The sequence below is a fragment of the Leptopilina heterotoma genome, unplaced genomic scaffold, assembly GCF_015476425.1.
Source record: "Leptopilina heterotoma isolate Lh14 unplaced genomic scaffold, ASM1547642v1 Lhet_142, whole genome shotgun sequence".
Taxonomy (NCBI): Eukaryota; Metazoa; Arthropoda; class Insecta; order Hymenoptera; family Figitidae; genus Leptopilina; species Leptopilina heterotoma.
This window is the reverse complement of record NW_025110861.1, coordinates 869,405-890,264: the sequence shown is the minus strand read 5'-3', so window position 1 is coordinate 890,264 and position 20,860 is coordinate 869,405. Positions and strand designations below refer to the sequence as shown.

Genomic DNA, 20,860 nt, shown 5'->3' with positions numbered 1-20,860 from the left:
ATTGAATTTTGGAAAAGAATTTCATTAAAAATCCTTAAAATAATTGATTTTATGGGGAGAATTTATGCGATTTTGTTGTTCATCAAGACAATTGAATTCTTTTGAAGAATTATTTAAAAATTATTGAAAATAATTGATTTCCTGCGACGAATTAAAAAATATTTATGAAAATAATTTTCAAAACAAAAGTTTCCAATTGAAAGTGTCAACTGCACTTTGCTAAATTTGGTGTGAATTCATCATTAAAAGATAAAAGAAAAAATAAGGGAAATTTTAAAAATAGGGTACGTTTAGGGGCCAAAATTAAAAAAGGGGACTTTTAGGGAAATAGGGGACAGACTGTAAAGTCTGCAAATGTAAAAAGAAAACTGAAAGAGCGAATGTGTGTTTTAAACGTTGCTGGTATCATGAGTTTAGGTCGATAATGGAGTCACTGGTCGTTTTTTGCGACTTGTTGGTCCCAACACTCTTTAACAATTTCGAACCATCTTTGTTCACTAAAAACCAAATTAGGTGATAAAAAACAAAATAACTTACGAGAAACTTACGTTTTGACAACATACTTTAACAATTCATAAAGGAAAAATTGTGTTTCTTATAGCCCCGCCGTTTGTGAATTTGGTGTTTGTCTCATAAATCTTACTGTCAATACAAAATAAACATATTTATTACTTAGTAAACTCAATAAAGTTTCCCATAAGAAATCCCTTTAATAAAAAGCAATGACTTTGATATGTTAAAACAGGAATAACTTACCTCTGCAATCAAATGTTTTCCACGTTTGAAACTTCACTAAAACACATTAAGTCACTTACAAGCTACTACTGTTCACAAAATAATTAATAGTCACAATTATTGCAATCAGGTTTTCGCGCAAAACATAGCACTTGTACCTACTGCTTTTTTAAAATTTATATCCGACATTAAACTTGCTATGGATTCGAAATATGTATGTGCAATTGGTTTGGGTCTTATCTTGGTTCGAGATTTCAAAGGATAGTTGATGGGGATGGTAATCACTCAGAGTGGGATAATGTTTAATGTGGCGTTCCGCAAGGTGCTTCACTTTCAACAAATAAACCTTCTATCGTAATATTTCCCCCTTTTGGTAAGGGGCATTCCAATTGTTTTTTAAAAAAGCTGTAAAAGATGTAGGGTTAATATTAAATAGTATCTTGTCAGGGAAAGAACATGTTTTTAAAATTACTCGTAATACATTTATATGGTATTACAACAATTAAATAGAAGCGAGGATTCTCTCCCGACTGAGACTCGTCTACTACTCGTTAAGTCACTTATTCCCCTTCATTTGATTATTGTTGTCCAGTCTATGACGACATTACTGATGAGTTGAATTATAAATTGGAGAGATCTCTGAATGATTGTATATACGTTATATTTATAATCTTCTTAAATATGAACATATTACGAATTATAGATTAAAAGCTGATTTATTAAATGTTGCAACCAGAAGACAGTACTTTATTATTTTATTTTATAAATAGAATATGTCAAAATATAGTTGAAAGTACCCTTTATATGTGCATTAATTTTTAAATTGAAATACTCAATAGTTTTCTTAGAAAAAGTTACGAATTTTTTCGGCTGTCTAACTGGATGTAACCCCTTAATAATACAAAAATCCCTAAGATCTCGCTCTGATCCGTTATCATCAATGGACGTAACTGGGACATCCTACGGATATTATTATATCTTGTGAGCATTAATTAAAGAACAAATACTTGGACTTGTCTAATTTTCTCAATGTTGTTATGTGCTAATAACTTAAATTTATTTTGATGAAATGAAATAAATTTATATTAAAAAAAACAGTTTTAAAAATTTTATACTATTTACCAATTTTATTAATATTGAAAATTTCAAAAGGATTCATTTGTTCGTTCTTTTATAAAATAAAAATAATTCAACATTTTTCTCGTAACTTACTAAGGCTTTGTTGTTATGAATATTTTCTAATTTGCTATACAAGTTTATGGCTTGCAATTATTAATTACGAAAATGTGAAAATTATTAGTAAAGCTAGTTTTAATTTTAGTTATTCATTAACGTGAGTTTATTATCACTTTATGTTGAAGCATAACTGAATTGAGAAAGTTGTGTTTTGATTTCGACGTAAAGGATTTAATTTTATCGACAACTTTTCTAGTGATGCACAAATAAACAAGTTTAAAATAATTTCATAAACAATAATTGAATGTTTTAAGCGTTTTTGTTAACTGACAATTAAAAATTATTATTGAATTCAAAAGCGGAAAATCAGAAAATTCAATTTCAAAAATTTGAAAATTACGTAATTTATTGTCCTATACAATTCCTTATATATTCAGGGGTTTTCGGGTTCTGAAAACGAATGTGAAATAAGATTTTCAAAATTAAAAATGGCGGATCCAATATGGACCATATTTTTTTAGACTTAATCAAATTCGATTGAAACTTGTTACTCGGGTATTTTCCGGGTTACCTTTTTGAATTTTGAAAATCTGACTTTAGATTCATGATCAGCGACTCCAAAAACCTCCGAAATAAAAAATTCCAAGCCGATTTCAGCAACTTTCAAAAAAATGTCCGCCATATTGGATTCGCCATTTTGAAGTTTTAAAATCTGGGAGTCTAGTCAAATGAGATGAATGTCAAATCGTAATCGACCCCCTAGATTCGTTATCATAGTGACCCCGACAATCTACAAGTAGAAGGTTTAATGCAAATTTGAACAATTTTGACAAAATGGCCGCCATTTTGAATTTTGAAAATCTGACATTAAATTCGCAATCATCAAAAATTGAATGTTAACAATAGAAATCCTACAGTTTTTTTTAAGGTAGAAATTTGGATATACATTTAGGCTTAAACTGATGATAATGATAACAAATCAATTCATCAAAAAGTCACTACTTTTTGTTTTCATTATTTGACAACAATAAACATTTTTCAACATAAAACCATCATGTTAATATGCTCCTGCAAAAGGACCGAATTATTCGCTTACTTCAAATATAAAACTATGGTTTGGCTTTCAGTATATAGATTTGAGAAAGGGGTGAACGAGTAGGAAGCTAATTACAATTGGGCACCTTGGTTGGTCCACATGTGTAACGAAAACGAGATTTTCGAGGGAGATAAAATGTGCCGGTAAAATGAGAGGTATGTATACGGAAAAAGAGAAAGAAAAATTGCGAGAGGAACATGAGAGGGAGAGTAATCAATACGAATTCATGTACGCTGTTTGCATCCCGTTACTAGGGTAACCGACGCCCACGCATGCGTCCATTAAACCTGGACCACGAACGGAGGCAAGTGTAGCTGACTGTCATCTTCTTCATGTACGATATTTACCTGACTCAAATCACGGGATTAATGCGACAAACACAACACGTGTTTTTTTTTCATCTCAAAAATATAGTTGATCGCCTTTCTGTAACATACGATTTCGGTTTTCGTCTTTTAGAATTAATAAATCTCAATATAATCTTCTCAAAAAATAATTTTTTTAGAAGATTATATTGAGATTTATTAATTCTAAAACCGAAATGAATTTGAAAATTTAGAAGATATTTATTTGATTTCACCCTTTTTAGATAAAAGAGAAATGTTTTAAAAATGTGACATAAAACTAATGATGTAACATTTTTTTGTATTCCAACATTGAAATCCAGTAACTTTTTCTTTCTAAAAAAAAGTTATCATTTAAAGCACGTACAATAAGGCCTGTTTTCGGCCCCCTTCAAATTTTTCTTTAAATGCTTGAAATAAATTTTCCGCCGAAGAAAAATGATAATTATGATGATTGAAGATTAAATGAGGGTGTTTGGAGAATATTAACCCCTAAATAATATAAGGGTTTTGAATAAAAAATAATAAATAATAAATCATGAATTAATTGGCTTGAAACTCGTTACTCGGGGGTTTTTGGGGTCTGATTACGAATCTGGTGTTAGTTTTCCAAAATTCAAAATGGCGGACGACTTTTTTAAAATATGATTTAATTGGCTTGAAAATCATTACTCGGAGGTTTTTGGGGTCTGATTACGAATCTGGTGTTAGTTTTCCAAAATTCAAAATGGCGGACGACTTTTTTGAAAAATGAATTAATTTTCATGAAAATCGTCACTCGGGGGTTTTTGGGGACATTGATTACGAATTTGATGTTAGTTATTCATAATTAACACCACATTCGTAATCAGCGACCCCAGAAACCCCCGAGTAATGATTTTCAAGTCAATTAAGTCATATTTTAAAAAAGTCGTCCGCCATATTGGATCCGACATTTTGAATTTTAGAAAACTAACACCAGATTACAATCCGATTGTAACTGATACAATCAGCTGTCCGTATTTTTAGCATCAAAGATGGTACACCCCGTACTGTCATTATGTTACCCAGCAACATATTTTTACGTTATTTTATAAATATTTAAATTTAGTTTATTTCTTCAAAAGAGGGTAAGAAAGAAATCTGTAAACTAAAAAGTTTTTCCTAAGACAGGGAAACCGTAAATTGCTGCCCTCTGTGCGACCTTTCTCTAACACAACAACTCTGTTGCTGTTGCCTGCTGTTGCCATCGTTAGGCAAACATGGTGACTGTATAGTGTCGCACGCGCGCATAAACTTGACAACACTTTCAGGGACGCAGAATCAGAAAATACAACGCCCTGCATTTGTCAAATCAACCCTACAATGAAAAAAAAATGTCTCTTATTTTCAGCATGCAAAAAAATAAATTGCAAAAATGCAAAAGAAAAAAATTTTTCCAAATAGTTATTTTTGATTTGAAATTTAAAAGAATATGAAAAAGAATTTAGAAAGTAATGTTCATAGTATGATTGAAGGGAACTGGGCTCAGATGAATCAATGTCGATCCTATGTACCGCATTTCACGTACACCCCAGTGCTGCCAGGTACCCTCACCAAACGCAACTGCGCTTGCGCTACAAAAATGATCTTATTAGCGAAATGAACCGCGCATTTTTAAAACGTTTAATACACAGTCGAGAGCGATTTGATTGGGGCGCCTGTATATCCCCGTTTTTAAAAAGTCCAAAATGTAATTTGATCAAAATTACAAATTATGTCAAACGTTAAATCCATATAAATTTCATTCGATATAATGTGGCTTTACACAAACGTTTACTTAATAAAATGAGTTTATCCAAGAAATTGTTTTTCAGCAAATGGGCTAAATTATTCAAAATAATATTTTAGTAACCATCTTGTCAAAAAAGCAGCGAATCAAAGATTATCTGTTTAGACAAGTCACCCGTAGAGGAATTGTAATTTCTTTGTCAACATTTTCTATTCTTCTAAGGTTAATTTTAAATTAAAAAAAAAAATTTCAATAAAACAATGTTTCCATGAGAAGCCTACATATAGAGTTAAAAACAAGAGAAAAAAAATATACCTATTTATTACTATAAACAATAATTAAACATTAAAATTAACCTCAAAATTAACCTTAAAATAAAATTCCAAGACAATATTTATCCTAATTAATTTTCCGAACTGGTGTCGCTCGTTCCCTTATAAAAAATGAAATTAAAAAGAAAGTAGGAAAGAAATAAAAAAAGAAGTAAAAGGTAAAGAAAGAGAGAAATAAAAAAGAAGTAAAAAGTAAAGAGCGAAAGAAATAAAAAAATTAGTAAAAAATAATGAAAAGAATAAGGAAAGAAAGAAATAATAAAAAGAAGTCGAAAATAAAGAAATAAATAAATAAAAACGAGGTTAAAAATAAAAAAAGGAGTAAAAAATAAAGAAAGAAATAAAAAAGAAGTAAAAATTAAAGAAAGGAATAAAAAATAAAGAAAGAAATAATAAAAAGAGAAATAAATAGTAAAAGCAAAGCAAAGAAAAACAAAATGTTCGAACTAGAAATAGAATAATTTACCAAACGAAATAAAAATTAGCGCTGCTTTTGAAACTGATTTCCATTTTCCATAAAATATTAAAATTGCAAATATGAATTCTCTTTTCTAGACAAAATTCAGTTCGAGAACAAGAGGATGGGTTGAATTGCCCTCGGATTCGGAGTGCAGAGCAAAAATTAAATTGAGATTGGAGCACTGCCTCAAGGACAAGGAGGATTCGAGGAGATTATCACAAGCGAGTCAAAGTACTTACAGCAGTAGATCGTCCCAGGATCGAGGGAGATTTTCCGGCGATATTGAATCGGAAAATTCTGCATTTAACATTTGCGATAAGCAAAGTGTCATGGCTCTATTTAAAGATCATGTCAATATCAAAGTTTCGAATGTTAATTTAACATTGTGCATGAGTTCAGTCACTGGCCTCACGGACTTAATTGAGGACGAAATTATTCCCAAGCCCATTCCAGTTGAGGTTCGTTTGCTTCTAATTTTTAATTGTTTATTATTAAATATAAGTAAATTAGATCGAGGAAATTAATAAATTAAATTGTGGAAATGAATTAAAATTAAGTAAAAGAAATTAATGAAGTAAATTAAAGAAATTAACTAATTAAATCACTGAAATTAAGAAAATAAACTGAGGAAATTAACTAATTAAATCAAAGAAATTAATAAAATATATTCAAGAAAATAACTTAATAAAAATAACTTAATTCTATTTAAAAAAACTGCCATAAAATTATTACTTATAAATCATTTTAATGAAATATTTTTTTGACAAATTTTAATTTCAATTCTGTTTGAAATTAGTTTCAATTTTAAAAATTTTAATACAATTCTTCGAAAGAATTCAACTATCTCAATGAATATTAAAATTCTTTACAGAAATTAAATTATTTTCAAAAAAAAATTCTCGTCAACATTTTAATTATTTTTATAAATAGCAAAAATTCTTCACCAAAATTCAATTATATTCAGGAATTTTTATAAAATTCATTGTAAATTTCAATTATTTTCATAAATAAAAATATTCAACTCAAGAATTCAATTATTTTCAAAATTAAAAAAATTCTTCGCAGAAATTCAATTATTTTAGAAAAAAAACTAAATAAAGATTTTCGTCAACATTCCCAATTATCTTTATAAATAAAAAGAAAAATACAATTATTTTCAGGAATTGCAAAATTTCAATTATTTTCAAAAATTTTAATAAAATACTTCGCAAAATTTCAATTCTTTTCAAAAATTTTTCTTAATTCAATAATTTGTATATCAATTATTTTAATGAAATTTTCTAAAATAATGAAACTTTCACAAGAATTCAATTATAAAAAATAGAATTTGCATGAATTTTTTGAAAATTCTTCGCAGTAATTCAATTCTAATAATTTTTAGAGTGAATCAGAATATTCTTTAGGGTCAGGGAAAATGAAAATTAAATTTTTATGGCAACCCCGTCTTCCCATAATTACATTTTTTCCATTATAATTTTTAGATTAGTCTCGGTCCTGGATTTCCCAAGGAAAGAGACATCGTTCTCGAAATAGAAATAATAAATATTCAGAGGGCAAAGGAAATGAAAATTCCCGAAGCAGAAAGTTAAATTTCGTCAAGTAAGGCTTCGATAATATCGAGAATGGCAAAAATGGGACAATCTATTCTTCCAAAAACTTCCATATCGACGACTACCGATTCAGATGACACTGAGGTTTATATATTTTCATTAAATTTAATTATTAAAATCACAGCTTTTTTTCAAATTACTTTTTTCAAAATTTCTAAATGTAAATTAAATTTAAAAATAAATCATTTTTGTCAATTTTTAGGATGAGATAAAAAAAGAACGAACAATACGACACAGAAAGGTGAGATGAGAAGAATTTTCTCAAAACAGAAAAAATAGAAACACTAAATTTCAAAAGACGTGAATTAAAATTAAAAATATCAGTAATTATGATTAATAAATATTAATTGTGATTTTTAAACTAAAAAATTTATTAAAAATTTATTATTAGGGAGAATTGCCAGAGACAAGTCCATCGAAAAAGCAATTTCAATCTAGTCACGAAATTACAGAAACTGGTAATCTTCACAAAGTTATTAAATCAAAAGTGACTTCATCGGTTCCTAATGTACAATCGTCATTGTATCCAGTCGTTTACACTCCACAATGGTCACCAACTCAAGTGCAGGTAAAATTGAAAAAAAATTAAAATATTAAATTAAATTAAATTAAAATATTAAATTAAATTAAATTAAATTAAATAGAAAATTAAATTAAAATTTGAATTTTTTTTTATCAAAAATGAATTAATTTCAATAATTTCTAGTCACAATATATGACGTTTGACGGTCAAACTTTTCCCATGGCACAACAATTCGTCACTCAAACAATGCCTGGAACATTAGATCCAAGTTTAAATATATTTTTAACTGAGTCAAGAACACAAAATGCCGAGATTCGAATGGGAATGTCAAAAATATCCGACAATATTCAACGATTATTGGATAAAGTAATTTTACTTTCAAAAATACCATTTTATTAATTAGTAAATCAATACCAATTCTCAACTTCGTTGATTTTAGTTTCACGTCTTGGAACTTCAAAACGCTTCGTCACCGAGCAATGATAAAACAATGGAGAACACGTTGAAAATGATTCTCTCATTGAATTCACCAGAAACGAAAAATAATTCAATTATTACTTCTGGTAAACTTGAGGAAAGTAATAAAAGTCAATTGAATCAATTGCAAGAGAATATTTTAACCAAAGAAGAGGAACTGAAAATGATAAGAGGTATTTACGAAAATATTGAATAGTGCTAGTAATAATAATAATAATAATAATACCTAGGAATTAATAATAATATTGTAAAATTATTTTCAGAAATATCAAATAATGCCAACCAGGAAATAACGAAACTGAAAGAAGAAAAAAATAGTTTAGATCAAGTGAATCTGGAACTAAAGGAGAAAATATTAAGTTTAGAAACGAATCTATCAACGAAGAAACAAGAGTTCGATAATTTAAATACACTTCATGAAGCTGCCAGGGAAAATTTGAATGATTCTCAAAAGAGAAATTCCAATCTAGAGAGGGAAATTTTACAACTTCAATCTAATTGCAAATCTTTAGAAATTGCTGCAAGTACAAATCAAATGAAATCCACTTCTGTAAGTTTTCTCATTTTATTTTAAGAAAATAAAAATAAACACTATTAATTTACAATTACGTTTTTCTTTTCAGAAAAGTGATAAAAATAAAGAAGTGAAATTGATCATGAATAATACGTACCACACATTACTGTCAAAATTCATAGAAGACAATTATTCAACTAGTTTTATAAAAGAAACGATTGCTAACACGTTGAGGGTAAGAAATATTCAAAATACGTATAGAAAATTAATATTTTCATTGCCATTATTTTCAATTGACATTATTTTCATTTGCCACTATTTTTAATTGACATTATTTTCAATTGACATTATATTTATTTAACTTTTTTAATTTGACTTTTTAATTGACATTATTTTCAATTACCATTATTTTTATTTGCCATTAATTTTCAATTACCATTATTTTCATTTTCTAAACAATTCAATTATTTTTTTAAATATTAAAATCTTTACAAAAATTCAATTATTTTCAAAACATTTTTAATTGAATTCCTTGAAAGAATTCAATTTTTAAAACAAATTTCAACACATTTCGAAAAAATTCAATTTTTTTCTAAAATTTTAATAAATCCTTAGAAAAAATTCAATTATTTTTATAAATAGTAAAATTCTTGGCAAGAATTCAATTAATTTTATAAATATTAAAATTCTATATAACAATTAAATCACTTTCAAGGCAATTTATAAATATATATTCGTCAAAAAAATTGAAGGAATTCAATTATTTTGAAAAAATAATAAAATTCTTGTGATGAATATTCAATTATTTTCGAAACAACTTTAATTGAATTTCTCGAAAAAATTTCATTATTTTTGCAAAGATTTTACAATTTATAAAAATAATTAATTTGTTTCAAAGGATTTATTAAAATTTTAGAAAATAATTGAATTTTTCTTTAAAATATTAATAAAATTCTTTTTAAAAATTGAATACATTTATAAAATTAATTTTATTAATATTGTATTAAAAACGATTAAATATTACAATTTCAGAAAATATAAAATTTCCATAAAATTCAATTTCAACAAGAATTTAAAATTCTCTAAAAATAATTCAATTATTCTCAAAATATTTTTAAAAAATTCGATATAGAAATTAAATTATTTTCAAGGCAATTTTTAAATATATTCGTCAAAAAAAAAATTGAAAGAATTCAATTATTATCAAAAAATAATAAAATTCTTGTGATGAATATTCAATTATTTTGAATATACTTAATTTTAAGTAAAATTCTTAAAAGAAATTTAATAATTTTTGAAACAACTTTAATTGAATTTCTCGAAAAAATTTCATTATTTTCAAATATTTCTATAAAATTCTTCATAACAATTTATTCATTTCTTTAAATTTTAATAAATTCTTTGAAACATTTCAATTATATTTTTATAAATAGTACAATTCTTTGCAGAAATTCAATTCTTTTCAAAACAATTTTAATAGAATTCCTCGAAAAAATTTAAATTTTCAAATATTAACAAAAAATTAATTTATTTTCTAAAATTTTAATAAATTCTTCGAAACATTTCAATTATTTTTATAAATAGTATAATTCTTTGCAGAAATCCAATTATTTTCAATACAATTTTAATAAAATTCTTCTTCATAAAATCCAATTGCTATTTTAATTAATTAAATTAATTTTTAATTTTCAATTAAAATTATTAAAAAAGCTTCATTAGTTTAAAAAAAATTCAAAGAAATTCTTCAAAAGAATTCAATTAGTTTTTTTTAAATTTTAATAAAATTCTCTGCGAAAATTTAGTTATTTTTCTAAATAATAAAATTCACTGCGAGAATTCAGTTATTTTTCTGAATAATAAAATTCTTTGAAATAATTTTTAATTATCAAATTTTTTGATAAAATTCTTTGCAACAATTCGATGATTTTCAATGCATTAATTTTAAAATTGAAAATATTTGAAAAGAAAAATTATAAAAAAGTTTAGAAAGAAAAAAGTAAAGAATTAATTTATTAATATTATTATTAATTATTATTTAATTAATAATAATTTTAATAAAATTTATAATTTTTTAAAAACAGGACATAACTTTAAAAGTACTGAATAGCGATGAATGTGAGGAAGAATCGAGTGATAAAAAGAAAATGCATGAGAAAAATAGTCAATTACAGGAAACAGAGAGATTATCATCATCATCATCATCTTTAAAAGAAGACAACGAAGACACGAAAAACGATTTCAAATTAAATTCCGAGACGAATTTGAATAATTTTATTCAGGTAATTATTTGTTAAATAATTTTTTTCATTTTCATTGTATTCTAATACATTTCTATCAGATTTCTATATTGTAGATTGCTCCGGAATTTGAAAATGTACCACCGCCAATTCCACCACTGGATTCTAGTAATGAAGCCGATTTGAGCGATTTTTAACGTTGATATATGAGAAAATCGAGAAAAAAATTAATAAAAGAAGCTTTATATGTGATTTGTATAATTGAATAATAAACAAAATGTTTATATTCTTCTAAACACGAAACATAAACAATTTTTATTCTCAAAAAATAATCACGCACAAAATGTTCTTTAAGTAATTGAAAAATAAAATTAACTTAATATGAAAAATTCGAAATGCATTCGAAAGACAAAAAAAAAAAGAGAAGGTAACTTGAACTAAAAACACCAGAGAGATAAAGAAAAAAAAATAAAAAAATATTCAAAATGAAAATGAATTTTTAATTTTATTGCATGTTTATTGCTTGTTTTCCATTACGAAGAATTAATATTAACTGCGCACGTTTCTCTTTCAGCAAGCCGTTTTACTCTTCAAAGTATATAAAAGAAATCCTTTTCTCCACCACATCCTTATCACACGGTTTGAAAAAATTGACTTTTAATCATATTTTTCTACGAATAAAAGAAACAAAAGAAGAATCCAACTTCTCATTTCTTTTCCCCCACGATTCAATGAGACAAAAATTATTATCCAATTCTTTTCCTAGAAAACAATTAATATAATTTATTAAATGTAATAATAAATTAGAATAAATAAAAATTATCAATAAATCTGTAATTGGAGTACTAATTTTTCATTCACTATGTAAATTAATGTGAGAACGTAAATTTGAAGACATCTTTATTTCTCAATATTCCGACATTGATTAATTGCGCACTCTTGTCAGTTACAAATTCCCATCGTTAAATACTTGAACCTATAAACAAAATAAATAACAATTAATCAAAATAGAGAAACTAAAAATTATATTAAGTATGTTTTCTTAGAGTAAAAAAAAATTTTTTCTTACTCGTAATTTCTTTGTCAACATTTTCTATTCTTCTAAGGTTAATTTTAAATTTAAAAAAAAATTTTCAATAAAACAATGTTTCCATGAGAAGCCTACATATAGAGTTAAAAATAAGAGAAAAAAATATACCTATTTATTACTATAAACAATAATTAAACATTAAAACTAACCTCAAAATAAAATTCCAAGACAATATTTATCCTAATTAATTTTCCGAACTGGTGTCGCTCGTTCCCTTATGGTATGTGTCAAATTTATTATGACTTGACGTATGGTTGGAATTTTTAACCTAAAAAATAAAAACAATTTCAATATACCTTTAATATTAATTTGTGTGATTATCAAGATTTATATTGATAAACATAAATTTCAATAAATTTTTTTTTTAATATTGTTATTTATAATTAATAAATTAATTATTTGTTATTTACTATATGTTATTATATATATTTATAATATTAAAAGTAAAACTAAAACTAACCTCAATGCACAATTTAATTTTCTTCTTCTTCTTACTGTCATATTTTGCACCTATAATTTAAACCTGAAAAAAAAATTAATTCGCATTAAAATAATTAAACTATTTATTTACTTATTTATTTATTCATTAAAAAACAATACTTATCTTAATTAATTATACAACACGTTTGTATATTCCATTCTGCACAGATTATCGTAAACAAAACAAAACTGCTTTACCAACAAATTCTTTATTTTGAAATTTGACACAACTATAGGTAATTTCACTTTCTGCATTATCGACTCGTGGTACGAGTTACCGAAAATATGCTTGAAATAGTTTGTACATCACCACGGCGCTAGTAGTACAAGCGCGCACTGGTGGGGACGCTCGAAGTGGTGGGGACACGGGTATATAAGCAGGCGCCCGAGACGAGACTGGCACTTCATGCTCAACTGTGTTACAGGTAAGCAATAGTACCAAAGCCTTGTTAAGGCAGACGAACTTAAGCTGTATTACAGCAAAGCCTTGTTAAGGCAGACGAACTTAAGCTGTATTACAGCAAAGCCTTATTAAGGCAAACGGACGTAAAGCTGTATTACAGCAAAGCCTTATTAAGGCAAACGGACGTAAAGCTGTATTACAGCAAAGCCTTATTAAGGCAAACGGACGTAAAGCTGTATTACAGCAAAGCCTTTTTAAGGCAGACGGGCGTAAAGCTGTATTACAGCAAAGCCTTATTAAGGCAGACGGGTGTAAAGCTGTATTACAGCAAAGCCTTTTTAAGGCAGACGGACGTAAAGCTGTATTACAGCAAAGCCTTTTTAAGGCAGACGGGCGTAAAGCTGTATTACAGCAAAGCCTTATTAAGGCAGACGGGTGTAAAGCTGTATTACAGCAAAGCCTTATTAAGGCAAACGGACGTAAAGCTGTATTACGGCAAAGCCTTATTAAGGCAAACGGACGTAAAGCTGTATTACAGCAAAGCCTTTTTAAGGCAGACGGACGTAAAGCTGTATTACAGCAAAGCCTTTTTAAGGCAGACGGACGTAAAGCTGTATTACAGCAAAGCCTTATTAAGGCAAAACGGACGTAAAGCTGTATTACAGCAAAGCCTTTTTAAGGCAGACGGACGTAAAGCTGTATTACAGCAAAGCCTTATTAAGGCAAAACGGACGTAAAGCTGTATTACAGCAAAGCCTTTTTAAGGCAGACGGACGTAAAGCTGTATTACAGCAAAGCCTTATTAAGGCAGACGGACGTAAAGCTGTATTACAGCAAAGCCTTTTTAAGGCAGACGGACGTAAAGCTGTATTACAGCAAAGCCTTTTTAAGGCAGACGGACGTAAAGCTGTATTACAGCAAAGCCTTTTTAAGGCAGACGGACGTAAAGCTGTATTACAGCAAAGCCTTATTAAGGCAAAACGGACGTAAAGCTGTATTACAGCAAAGCCTTTTTAAGGCAGACGGACGTAAAGCTGTATTACAGCAAAGCCTTTTTAAGGCAGACGGACGTAAAGCTGTATTACAGCAAAGCCTTTTTAAGGCAGACGGACGTAAAGCTGTATTACAGCAAAGCCTTATTAAGGCAAAACGGACGTAAAGCTGTATTACAGCAAAGCCTTTTTAAGGCAGACGGACGTAAAGCTGTATTACAGCAAAGCCTTATTAAGGCAGACGGACGTAAAGCTGTATTACAGCAAAGCCTTTTTAAGGCAGACGGACGTAAAGCTGTATTACGGCAAAGCCTTATTAAGGCAAAACGGACGTTTTTTTTATTCGACAGTTTATTAAATAATCGTTGATAAAATAAGTCCCCGAGTGCAGTCCCATGGCATCGTTATTTGCTTTGCTTTTTGTAACTTGACTATTAAAAGAATTAATTTTAGAAACTTTATAAATTATTTATTCTCTACATTATATTATGCAGACTTTTTTCAAATTTCTATCAAAACTATAATTATTTTAATGAAAATTTTGTTAAATAATTCATCTTTTTGAAAATGATTTTCTCAAATAATTGATTATTTTCTAATTTCAAGACAATATAATTGAATTTCAAAGATTTTTTTTAAACTACTAATTGAATTTCGTTTTAAAGAATTTTATTATAATTTTTGTAAATAGTTGCTTGATCTCTAATAATTTGTGAATTTAATGTAATGGAAATTCTAAAATATATATATATATATATATTAACACAAGTAGTAGCTTGTAGTTGCTAAAATTTTAAAAAAATACCCAAATAGCCTAATTACAAAACCCAACGCAAAACGATGCTATTAGATTGCACCCTTATTATTTTGTCTTTTTAACAAATTTTTTTTTTACAGAAATTCATGTACCAGTATCTACTGTATTGACATAATGAAGAGAAAACAACAATTGAGTTTAAAATGTTTGTGTTTAAAAGTTGTTTTTTGAAAAAATTTTATTTACATTTAAAATTAATAATTGTAATTTATTTGTTTATTCTTTATTTTTTCAGCAACAAATGAATCTCGTGAAGGACATTCTACCAGATTTTTCTACGGTAACTTACAGACACAAAAATCTGACGAAAATTTGACATTTTCTTCATCGTCATCAACTCCAAAGACAGAAGAGGCAGAACATCGAAAAGCAGAGAAGAAAACTTTTCGCTCGAGTGGAATATTCAGATTAAAATGTAAGTTTTTTAAAATTATTTTCTTCAAGTATTTGATTTAAATTGAGGAATTTTTTAATTTTAATTCTTTTGTTTCTTTTTAATTTTCAGCACCAACTAGATCTCGCGAAGAAATGTCTACCAGTTCGATTGGAAAGACTGAAGATCTAAAATCTGGAATTCCGGAGAAACAATTTTTCTCTTCTAGTGAAAGATTGAGTCTAAAATGTTAGTGTTTAACAGATGTATTTTAAAAATATTTTTATTTACATGTAAAGTTAACAATTGTAATTTATTTGTTTATTCTCTATTTTTTCAGCAACAAATGAATCTCGTGAAGGACATTCAACCAGATTCTTCTACGGAAACTCACAGACAAAAAAATCTGACGAAAATTTGACAGTTTCTCAATCACCAACAACTTCAATGACTGAGCAGGCTGAACCTCGAAAAGCAGAAAAGAAAACTTTTCGCTCGAGTGGAATATTCAGATTAAAATGTAAGTTTTTTAAAATTATTTTCTTCAAGTATTTGATTTAAATTGAGGAATTTTTAAATTTTAATTCTTTTGTTTCTTTTTAATTTTCAGCACCAACTAGATCTCGCGAAGAAATGTCTACCTGTTCAATTGGAAAGACTGAAAATGTGAAAGCTGGAATTCCGGAGAAACAATCTTTTACTTCCAGTGAAAGATTGAGTTTAAAATGTTAGTGTTTAACAGATGTATTTTAAAAATATTTTTATTTATATGTAAAGTTAACAATTGTAATTTATTTGTTTATTCTCTATTTTTTCAGCAACAAATGAATCTCGTGAAGGACATTCAACCAGATTCTTCTACGGAAACTCACAGACAAAAAAATCTGACGAAAATTTGACAGTTTCTCAATCACCAACAACTTCAATGACTGAGCAGGCTGAACCTCGAAAAGCAGAGAAGAAAACTTTTCGCTCGAGTGGAATATTCAGATTAAAATGTAAGTTTTTTAAAATTATTTTCTTCAAGTATTTGATTTAAATTGAGGAATTTTTTAATTTTAATTCTTTTGTTTCTTTTTAATTTTCAGCACCAACTAGATCTCGCGAAGAAATGTCTACCAGTTCGATTGGAAAGACTGAAGATCTAAAATCTGGAATTCCGGAGAAACAATTTTTCTCTTCTAGTGAAAGATTGAGTCTAAAATGTTAGTGTTTAACAGATGTATTTTAAAAATATTTTTATTTACATGTAAAGTTAACAATTGTAATTTATTTGTTTATTCTCTATTTTTTCAGCATCAAATGAATCTCGTGAAGGACATTCTACCAGATTCTTCTACGGTAACTCACAGTCACAAAAATCTGACGAAAATTTGACATTTTCTTCATCGTCATCAACTCCAAAGACTGTGCAGGCTGAACCTCGAAAAGCAGAGAAGAAAACTTTTCGCTCGAGTGGAATATTCAGATTAAAATGTAAGTTTTTTAAAATTATTTTCTTCAAGTATTTGATTTAAATTGAGGAATTTTTTAATTTTAATTCTTTTGTTTCTTTTTAATTTTCAGCACCAACTAGATCTCGCGAAGAAATGTCTACCAGTTTAATTGAAAAGACTGAAAAGCAAATTTTGTCTTCGAGTAAAGGACCGGAAAGAAAAATTTCATTTCATAGTCAAAGATTAAGTTTGAAATGTAAGTTTTTAATAATTAACCAAGGAAAAAATGATTCGTACGATGAATCATTTTCACCTGGGTACATTTTAAAAATATTTTATTAAAATAACAATTTAAAAATTTTAATTTATTTAATTCCTTTTTTTCTTTTTCAGCACCAAGTGATTCTCCTGAAAAGCTGTCACCGTGTTCAGTTCACCGTGTACCAACAGAAACATCATTATCATTATCGTCATCAACTGGACCTGATTTAAAAATCACTTCTTCAAAAGTAGAGAAATCGAAAAAGCAAGAAGCTAAATTTTCCCATTCAACATCAACTTCAAAAAGAGATGGTAAAATTTTGTATTCTTTTTTCTTCTTTTATATTTTCTTAATCTCTCTCAATATAAAATTAATAAAATTTTCATTTCTTCCAATTATAGGTGTTGACTCATCAATTGAAAGTGGTGCTGGCCCCTCTTCAAAACGAAAGAAATACAGTGTCGAGAAATCTACAATTGGTGTTTCTTCAAACAGAAAAAGAACGTCAATTACTTTGGATAATGAAAATATTGATAAACCGTTGCATCATAAAGTGAGAAGAAGATTGGAATTAATGGGAACAGAAAAGCATACGGTAAAAGTTTGTTTGGGAAAATTATGTAAATCAGCAAACATTAAAAATCGAATTGAAGAAGATGCAAAGGTTGTTTCATCAATGATGTATGAGGCAACAACAATGGCATTATTCGGCCTATATGAAGAAACGAATGTTGAAAATGTTGAAAATTGCCCATCATTGTTGGAGAAATGGACCAACAATGGTCCCGACTTTCTGTCATTTTTAATATCATTAAAGCAGAAAGTAAATGCTCAACGTAAAGTAACTGAACAGGATGCGAAAATAAATACAATGGTCAACGAATATAAAGAATTAAGGAATGACATTCCACTTTATGACGGAGAACATAGAACGGCAATAATTCAGGAGGCAGCTTTAGTGTTGAATCGAAACTTTAAAACAAATTTCACGACGCATGCAGCATCACGATTAAGAAGATATTTGCAGCTATTAATGGAAATTGAAGACGAAGAAAAAAATCATATGGAAGTAGATGAAATTCAAGAAATTTGTTCAGTTTACCGTATCAAAAATGATAATGATGAAAAAATAAAAATTAGGAGTTTTAAAAATAGCATTAAAAATGAACAAAGAAAAGAATTTCAAAAATCTCAAAAAAAAATTCCAGATGAAATGCGAGAAAAAAATACATCAGACTATTGCGATGAAAGATATGTTCGACAGGAAAAATATCGCAAACATTGCGATAAAGTCTATTATAAAAAAAGGCCAAGAAGGCGAAGAAAAAAATCGAAAAAGGAAAAAGAAGAAGAAAAAGAGAAGAATGAGGAAAAAGAAAAAGAGAAGAATAAGGAAAAAAAGAAATTTCGAAAAAGAAGGCCTTCATTTTATAAACAATCTGTTGCTGCTTTAAATCTCCTGCTGCAAGAAAATAAATGTAAAGTGAAAGGATTCCCTATTGATTTACTGAAAAAGGATGATGATGATGATGGAAGAAAATTGGACTTTACAAAATTGACAAAAGATGAAGAATGGCATAAATTTTTGCCATTTTTCATTATGATTCAACAAGAATTTCATGATAAAAAGAAGAAGAATTTCACATTAATTCCACAAATTTCATTAGGCGTGAAGCATGTCGTTTATACAAATACTGCTTTAAAAGATTTGCAAGTGGCAACTGTTATTAAAGAAATTAAAGAAAAAAAGGCAATTTTACAAAAAAAGAAAAAAAATTCAAGAAAGAATAAGGATCATCTTCAAAGAGCAGTTGATAAAATGGACGATGAAATGAAGCGCTTAAGTGAAATGAACAATGAAGAAAGGTGGAATTCAATGTTCAACTTTAAATCAATCCAAAGAGGTCGAAAAAGATTAAAGAATGGTGGTAAATTTTCTGGTACAGTAACGACAAATGGTGTGGACGTGTCAGTAATTTTTGATTTACCCACAAAACATGATGTTGTACAATCAAAGAAGAAAGTTGGAAGTTACAAAAAATTTTGTGGTTTTGATCCTGGTGCGAGGGCGACTCTGGCTGGCGTCAGTAGAGAAAACGATCCTAATCCAACCACTAATGTAAAAAAGGATTCAGCTATTTACATTGGTAGTTGGATGATGAGATGGCAGATGGGCGACTACAGAAGAAGAGAATTAATGAAGAAAAAAGGTATAGACATGCAAAAATATTACAAGCAACTTGCTGAGGATCCATGGATGGAAAATTTTTGCATGACTAATCCTCGAGATCGCCATCGCATAACAAAATATAGAATACATCTTTTACAAAATTTCCAATCACTTCATCAAAAAAGATCCGTAACGCGTTTACGAATTGATCGATATTCAGCACAAAAGCGACAAGTTGATCAACTTGTGAATTGGATAGTAGGTGATACAAAGAAGAAACCCTGTTTCGTTGCTATTGGTGGAGCTGAAATACCTAATTTTATCAAGGGATACACTAAAGCTCCTTTGAAACGTATTCAACAAACTCTTTTTCAAAGATCAGAAGAATTAGGAAAGGATAAATTGCAAGTCGTGAAAGTAAATGAGTTTAATACAACAAAAATGTGTAGTCGCTGTGTGAGACCACTTAAAATATCCAAGAGTCCCCATCGATACACTTATTGTGCGAAATGCAAAACAACGTGGGAAAGAGACGTAAATGCAGGGCGTAATATTCTTAATCTTGCACTTGTTCAAGAGAAGATCATACCAAAGGATTCCATAAAAAATCACCATCTATTTCGGATCAAGAATCATGACATTGAACATGAGGCTGCAGAATTGCAGAAATAATTTTTCCCATCACTTTCAACATTCATTTTTAAATGTAAGTTTTTAAAATTTATAGTTAAAAAATAGTTTTTTTTATGAAAAATATTAAAAAATTTAATTAATTTGTAATTATTTTCTCTTTTTCAGCACTAAGTAAATCTCTTAAAGGACAATGAAAAGGAGGAACCTCGACAACCGGAAATACAAATTTCTACGATGGACAATATACTGCTTAATTGCGGAAATAATTTAACAAAACATTATTCGGTCCTGGTGGTGATGGCTTTTTGCCATTGTACATACCGGGAGATCTCTTATGAGATCCGAACCAGCCTGTAAAAAGGCATACCAGGTTTTTTAAGAAATTAAAAAACATGCTACTTCTTTTATTGATTATTGTTTGAATTTTTCAAATTTTTTATAAAAACAAAAGCACATTTGTGTTTTTTTTTATAAATTAAAATAATCAATAATAGGAGGGGAGGTAATTTTGTAAAACACATTTATTTCTTTAAATTTAAATCATTTTTCTCTTTTTTACTTATAATTTAGTTTCAGTTTAACGGTGTAATTTTTAAATTTTAATTTTTTCAAAACATTTTAACTTTATTCAACATTTCACTTTAATTTTAAACTTTTTTTTTAACAATTTCAATTTCTTCTTTTACAAAATTACCTTATAATCAGAAGTACCCTTACCAAATGCAACTTAGCTTGCACTACAAAAATGATCTTATTGGCGAAATGAACCGCGCATTTTTAAAACGTTTTATATTATACATATAAAGTACTTTAGATGGACAAGTTTTATTCTACAAATAGAAGCATTTTTGTCGCGCAAGCGCAGTTGCGTTTGGTGAGGGTACCTGGCAGCTCTGGTACACCTACACAAGATATAAAACTACACAATTAAAACCATGATCCAAGTAACA

The 20,860-nt window shown here is 28.0% G+C and overlaps 5 protein-coding genes and 1 long non-coding RNA gene across 17 annotated transcripts in view; 4 read left to right on the top strand and 2 right to left on the bottom strand.

Annotated features, from left to right (window-relative positions):
* LOC122498168 (host cell factor 2-like) overlaps positions 1-1,271 on the bottom strand; it is a 71,038-nt gene extending 69,767 nt beyond the window's left edge. For 4 of the 7 annotated variants that reach the window (XM_043605783.1, XM_043605791.1, XM_043605784.1 and 1 more), the window contains exon 1: positions 757-1,271. The gene's annotated coding sequence lies outside the window, so the exon portion shown is untranslated. Of the gene's footprint in view, positions 1-548; positions 643-756 lie in introns of all 7 variants that reach the window. The other 3 variants (XM_043605786.1, XM_043605790.1, XM_043605787.1) reach the window with 2 other exon arrangements.
* A 4,983-nt stretch (positions 1,272-6,254) lies between these two features.
* Positions 6,255-11,550, top strand: LOC122498165 (putative leucine-rich repeat-containing protein DDB_G0290503). 2 transcript variants are annotated; one of them, XM_043605780.1, is made up of 10 exons: positions 6,255-6,351; positions 7,375-7,587; positions 7,706-7,744; positions 7,895-8,071; positions 8,210-8,392; positions 8,466-8,676; positions 8,767-9,053; positions 9,127-9,252; positions 11,099-11,296; positions 11,356-11,550. In XM_043605780.1, exons 2-10 carry the CDS (start codon positions 7,516-7,518, stop codon positions 11,368-11,370), a joined length of 1,308 nt encoding a protein of 435 aa, XP_043461715.1. In that variant the 5' UTR covers positions 6,255-6,351; positions 7,375-7,515; the 3' UTR covers positions 11,371-11,550. The 2 variants fall into 2 exon arrangements, with proteins under 2 accessions (XP_043461715.1, XP_043461714.1); XM_043605779.1 differs by having other exon boundaries at positions 6,266-6,351; positions 11,371-11,499.
* Positions 11,551-11,740: 190 nt separating this feature from the next.
* On the bottom strand, positions 11,741-13,005 carry LOC122498167. 2 transcript variants are annotated; one of them, XR_006301205.1, is made up of 4 exons: positions 12,805-13,005; positions 12,494-12,612; positions 12,101-12,230; positions 11,741-12,016 (listed from the first exon to the last, which is right to left on the bottom strand). It is a non-coding gene; the product is annotated as an uncharacterized LOC122498167 (long non-coding RNA). The 2 variants fall into 2 exon arrangements; XR_006301206.1 differs by having other exon boundaries at positions 12,116-12,230; positions 12,805-13,004.
* Positions 13,006-13,130: 125 nt separating this feature from the next.
* LOC122498166 lies at positions 13,131-16,042 on the top strand. 2 transcript variants are annotated; one of them, XM_043605782.1, is made up of 4 exons: positions 13,131-13,249; positions 15,272-15,451; positions 15,542-15,929; positions 16,020-16,042. In XM_043605782.1, exons 1-3 carry the CDS (start codon positions 13,231-13,233, stop codon positions 15,661-15,663), a joined length of 321 nt encoding a protein of 106 aa, XP_043461717.1. In that variant the 5' UTR covers positions 13,131-13,230; the 3' UTR covers positions 15,664-15,929; positions 16,020-16,042. The 2 variants fall into 2 exon arrangements, with proteins under 2 accessions (XP_043461717.1, XP_043461716.1); XM_043605781.1 differs by lacking the exon at positions 13,131-13,249 and adding an exon at positions 15,148-15,181.
* LOC122498118 lies at positions 15,857-16,661 on the top strand. Its single transcript, XM_043605701.1, has 4 exons — positions 15,857-15,929; positions 16,020-16,136; positions 16,228-16,407; positions 16,498-16,661. The coding sequence occupies exons 1-4, from the start codon at positions 15,857-15,859 to the stop codon at positions 16,617-16,619; spliced, it is 492 nt and encodes a 163-aa protein (XP_043461636.1). The 3' UTR covers positions 16,620-16,661.
* Positions 16,662-16,762: 101 nt separating this feature from the next.
* LOC122498164 lies at positions 16,763-20,796 on the top strand. 3 transcript variants are annotated; one of them, XM_043605778.1, is made up of 3 exons: positions 16,763-16,885; positions 16,976-19,983; positions 20,076-20,460. In XM_043605778.1, exon 2 carries the CDS (start codon positions 17,682-17,684, stop codon positions 19,947-19,949), a length of 2,268 nt encoding a protein of 755 aa, XP_043461713.1. In that variant the 5' UTR covers positions 16,763-16,885; positions 16,976-17,681; the 3' UTR covers positions 19,950-19,983; positions 20,076-20,460. The 3 variants fall into 3 exon arrangements, 2 of the variants coding, with proteins under 2 accessions (XP_043461713.1, XP_043461711.1); XR_006301204.1 differs by adding an exon at positions 20,751-20,796 and having other exon boundaries at positions 16,783-19,983; positions 20,076-20,280; XM_043605776.1 differs by lacking the exon at positions 16,763-16,885 and having other exon boundaries at positions 17,268-17,418; positions 17,509-19,983.
* The last annotated feature ends 64 nt before the right edge of the window (positions 20,797-20,860 follow it).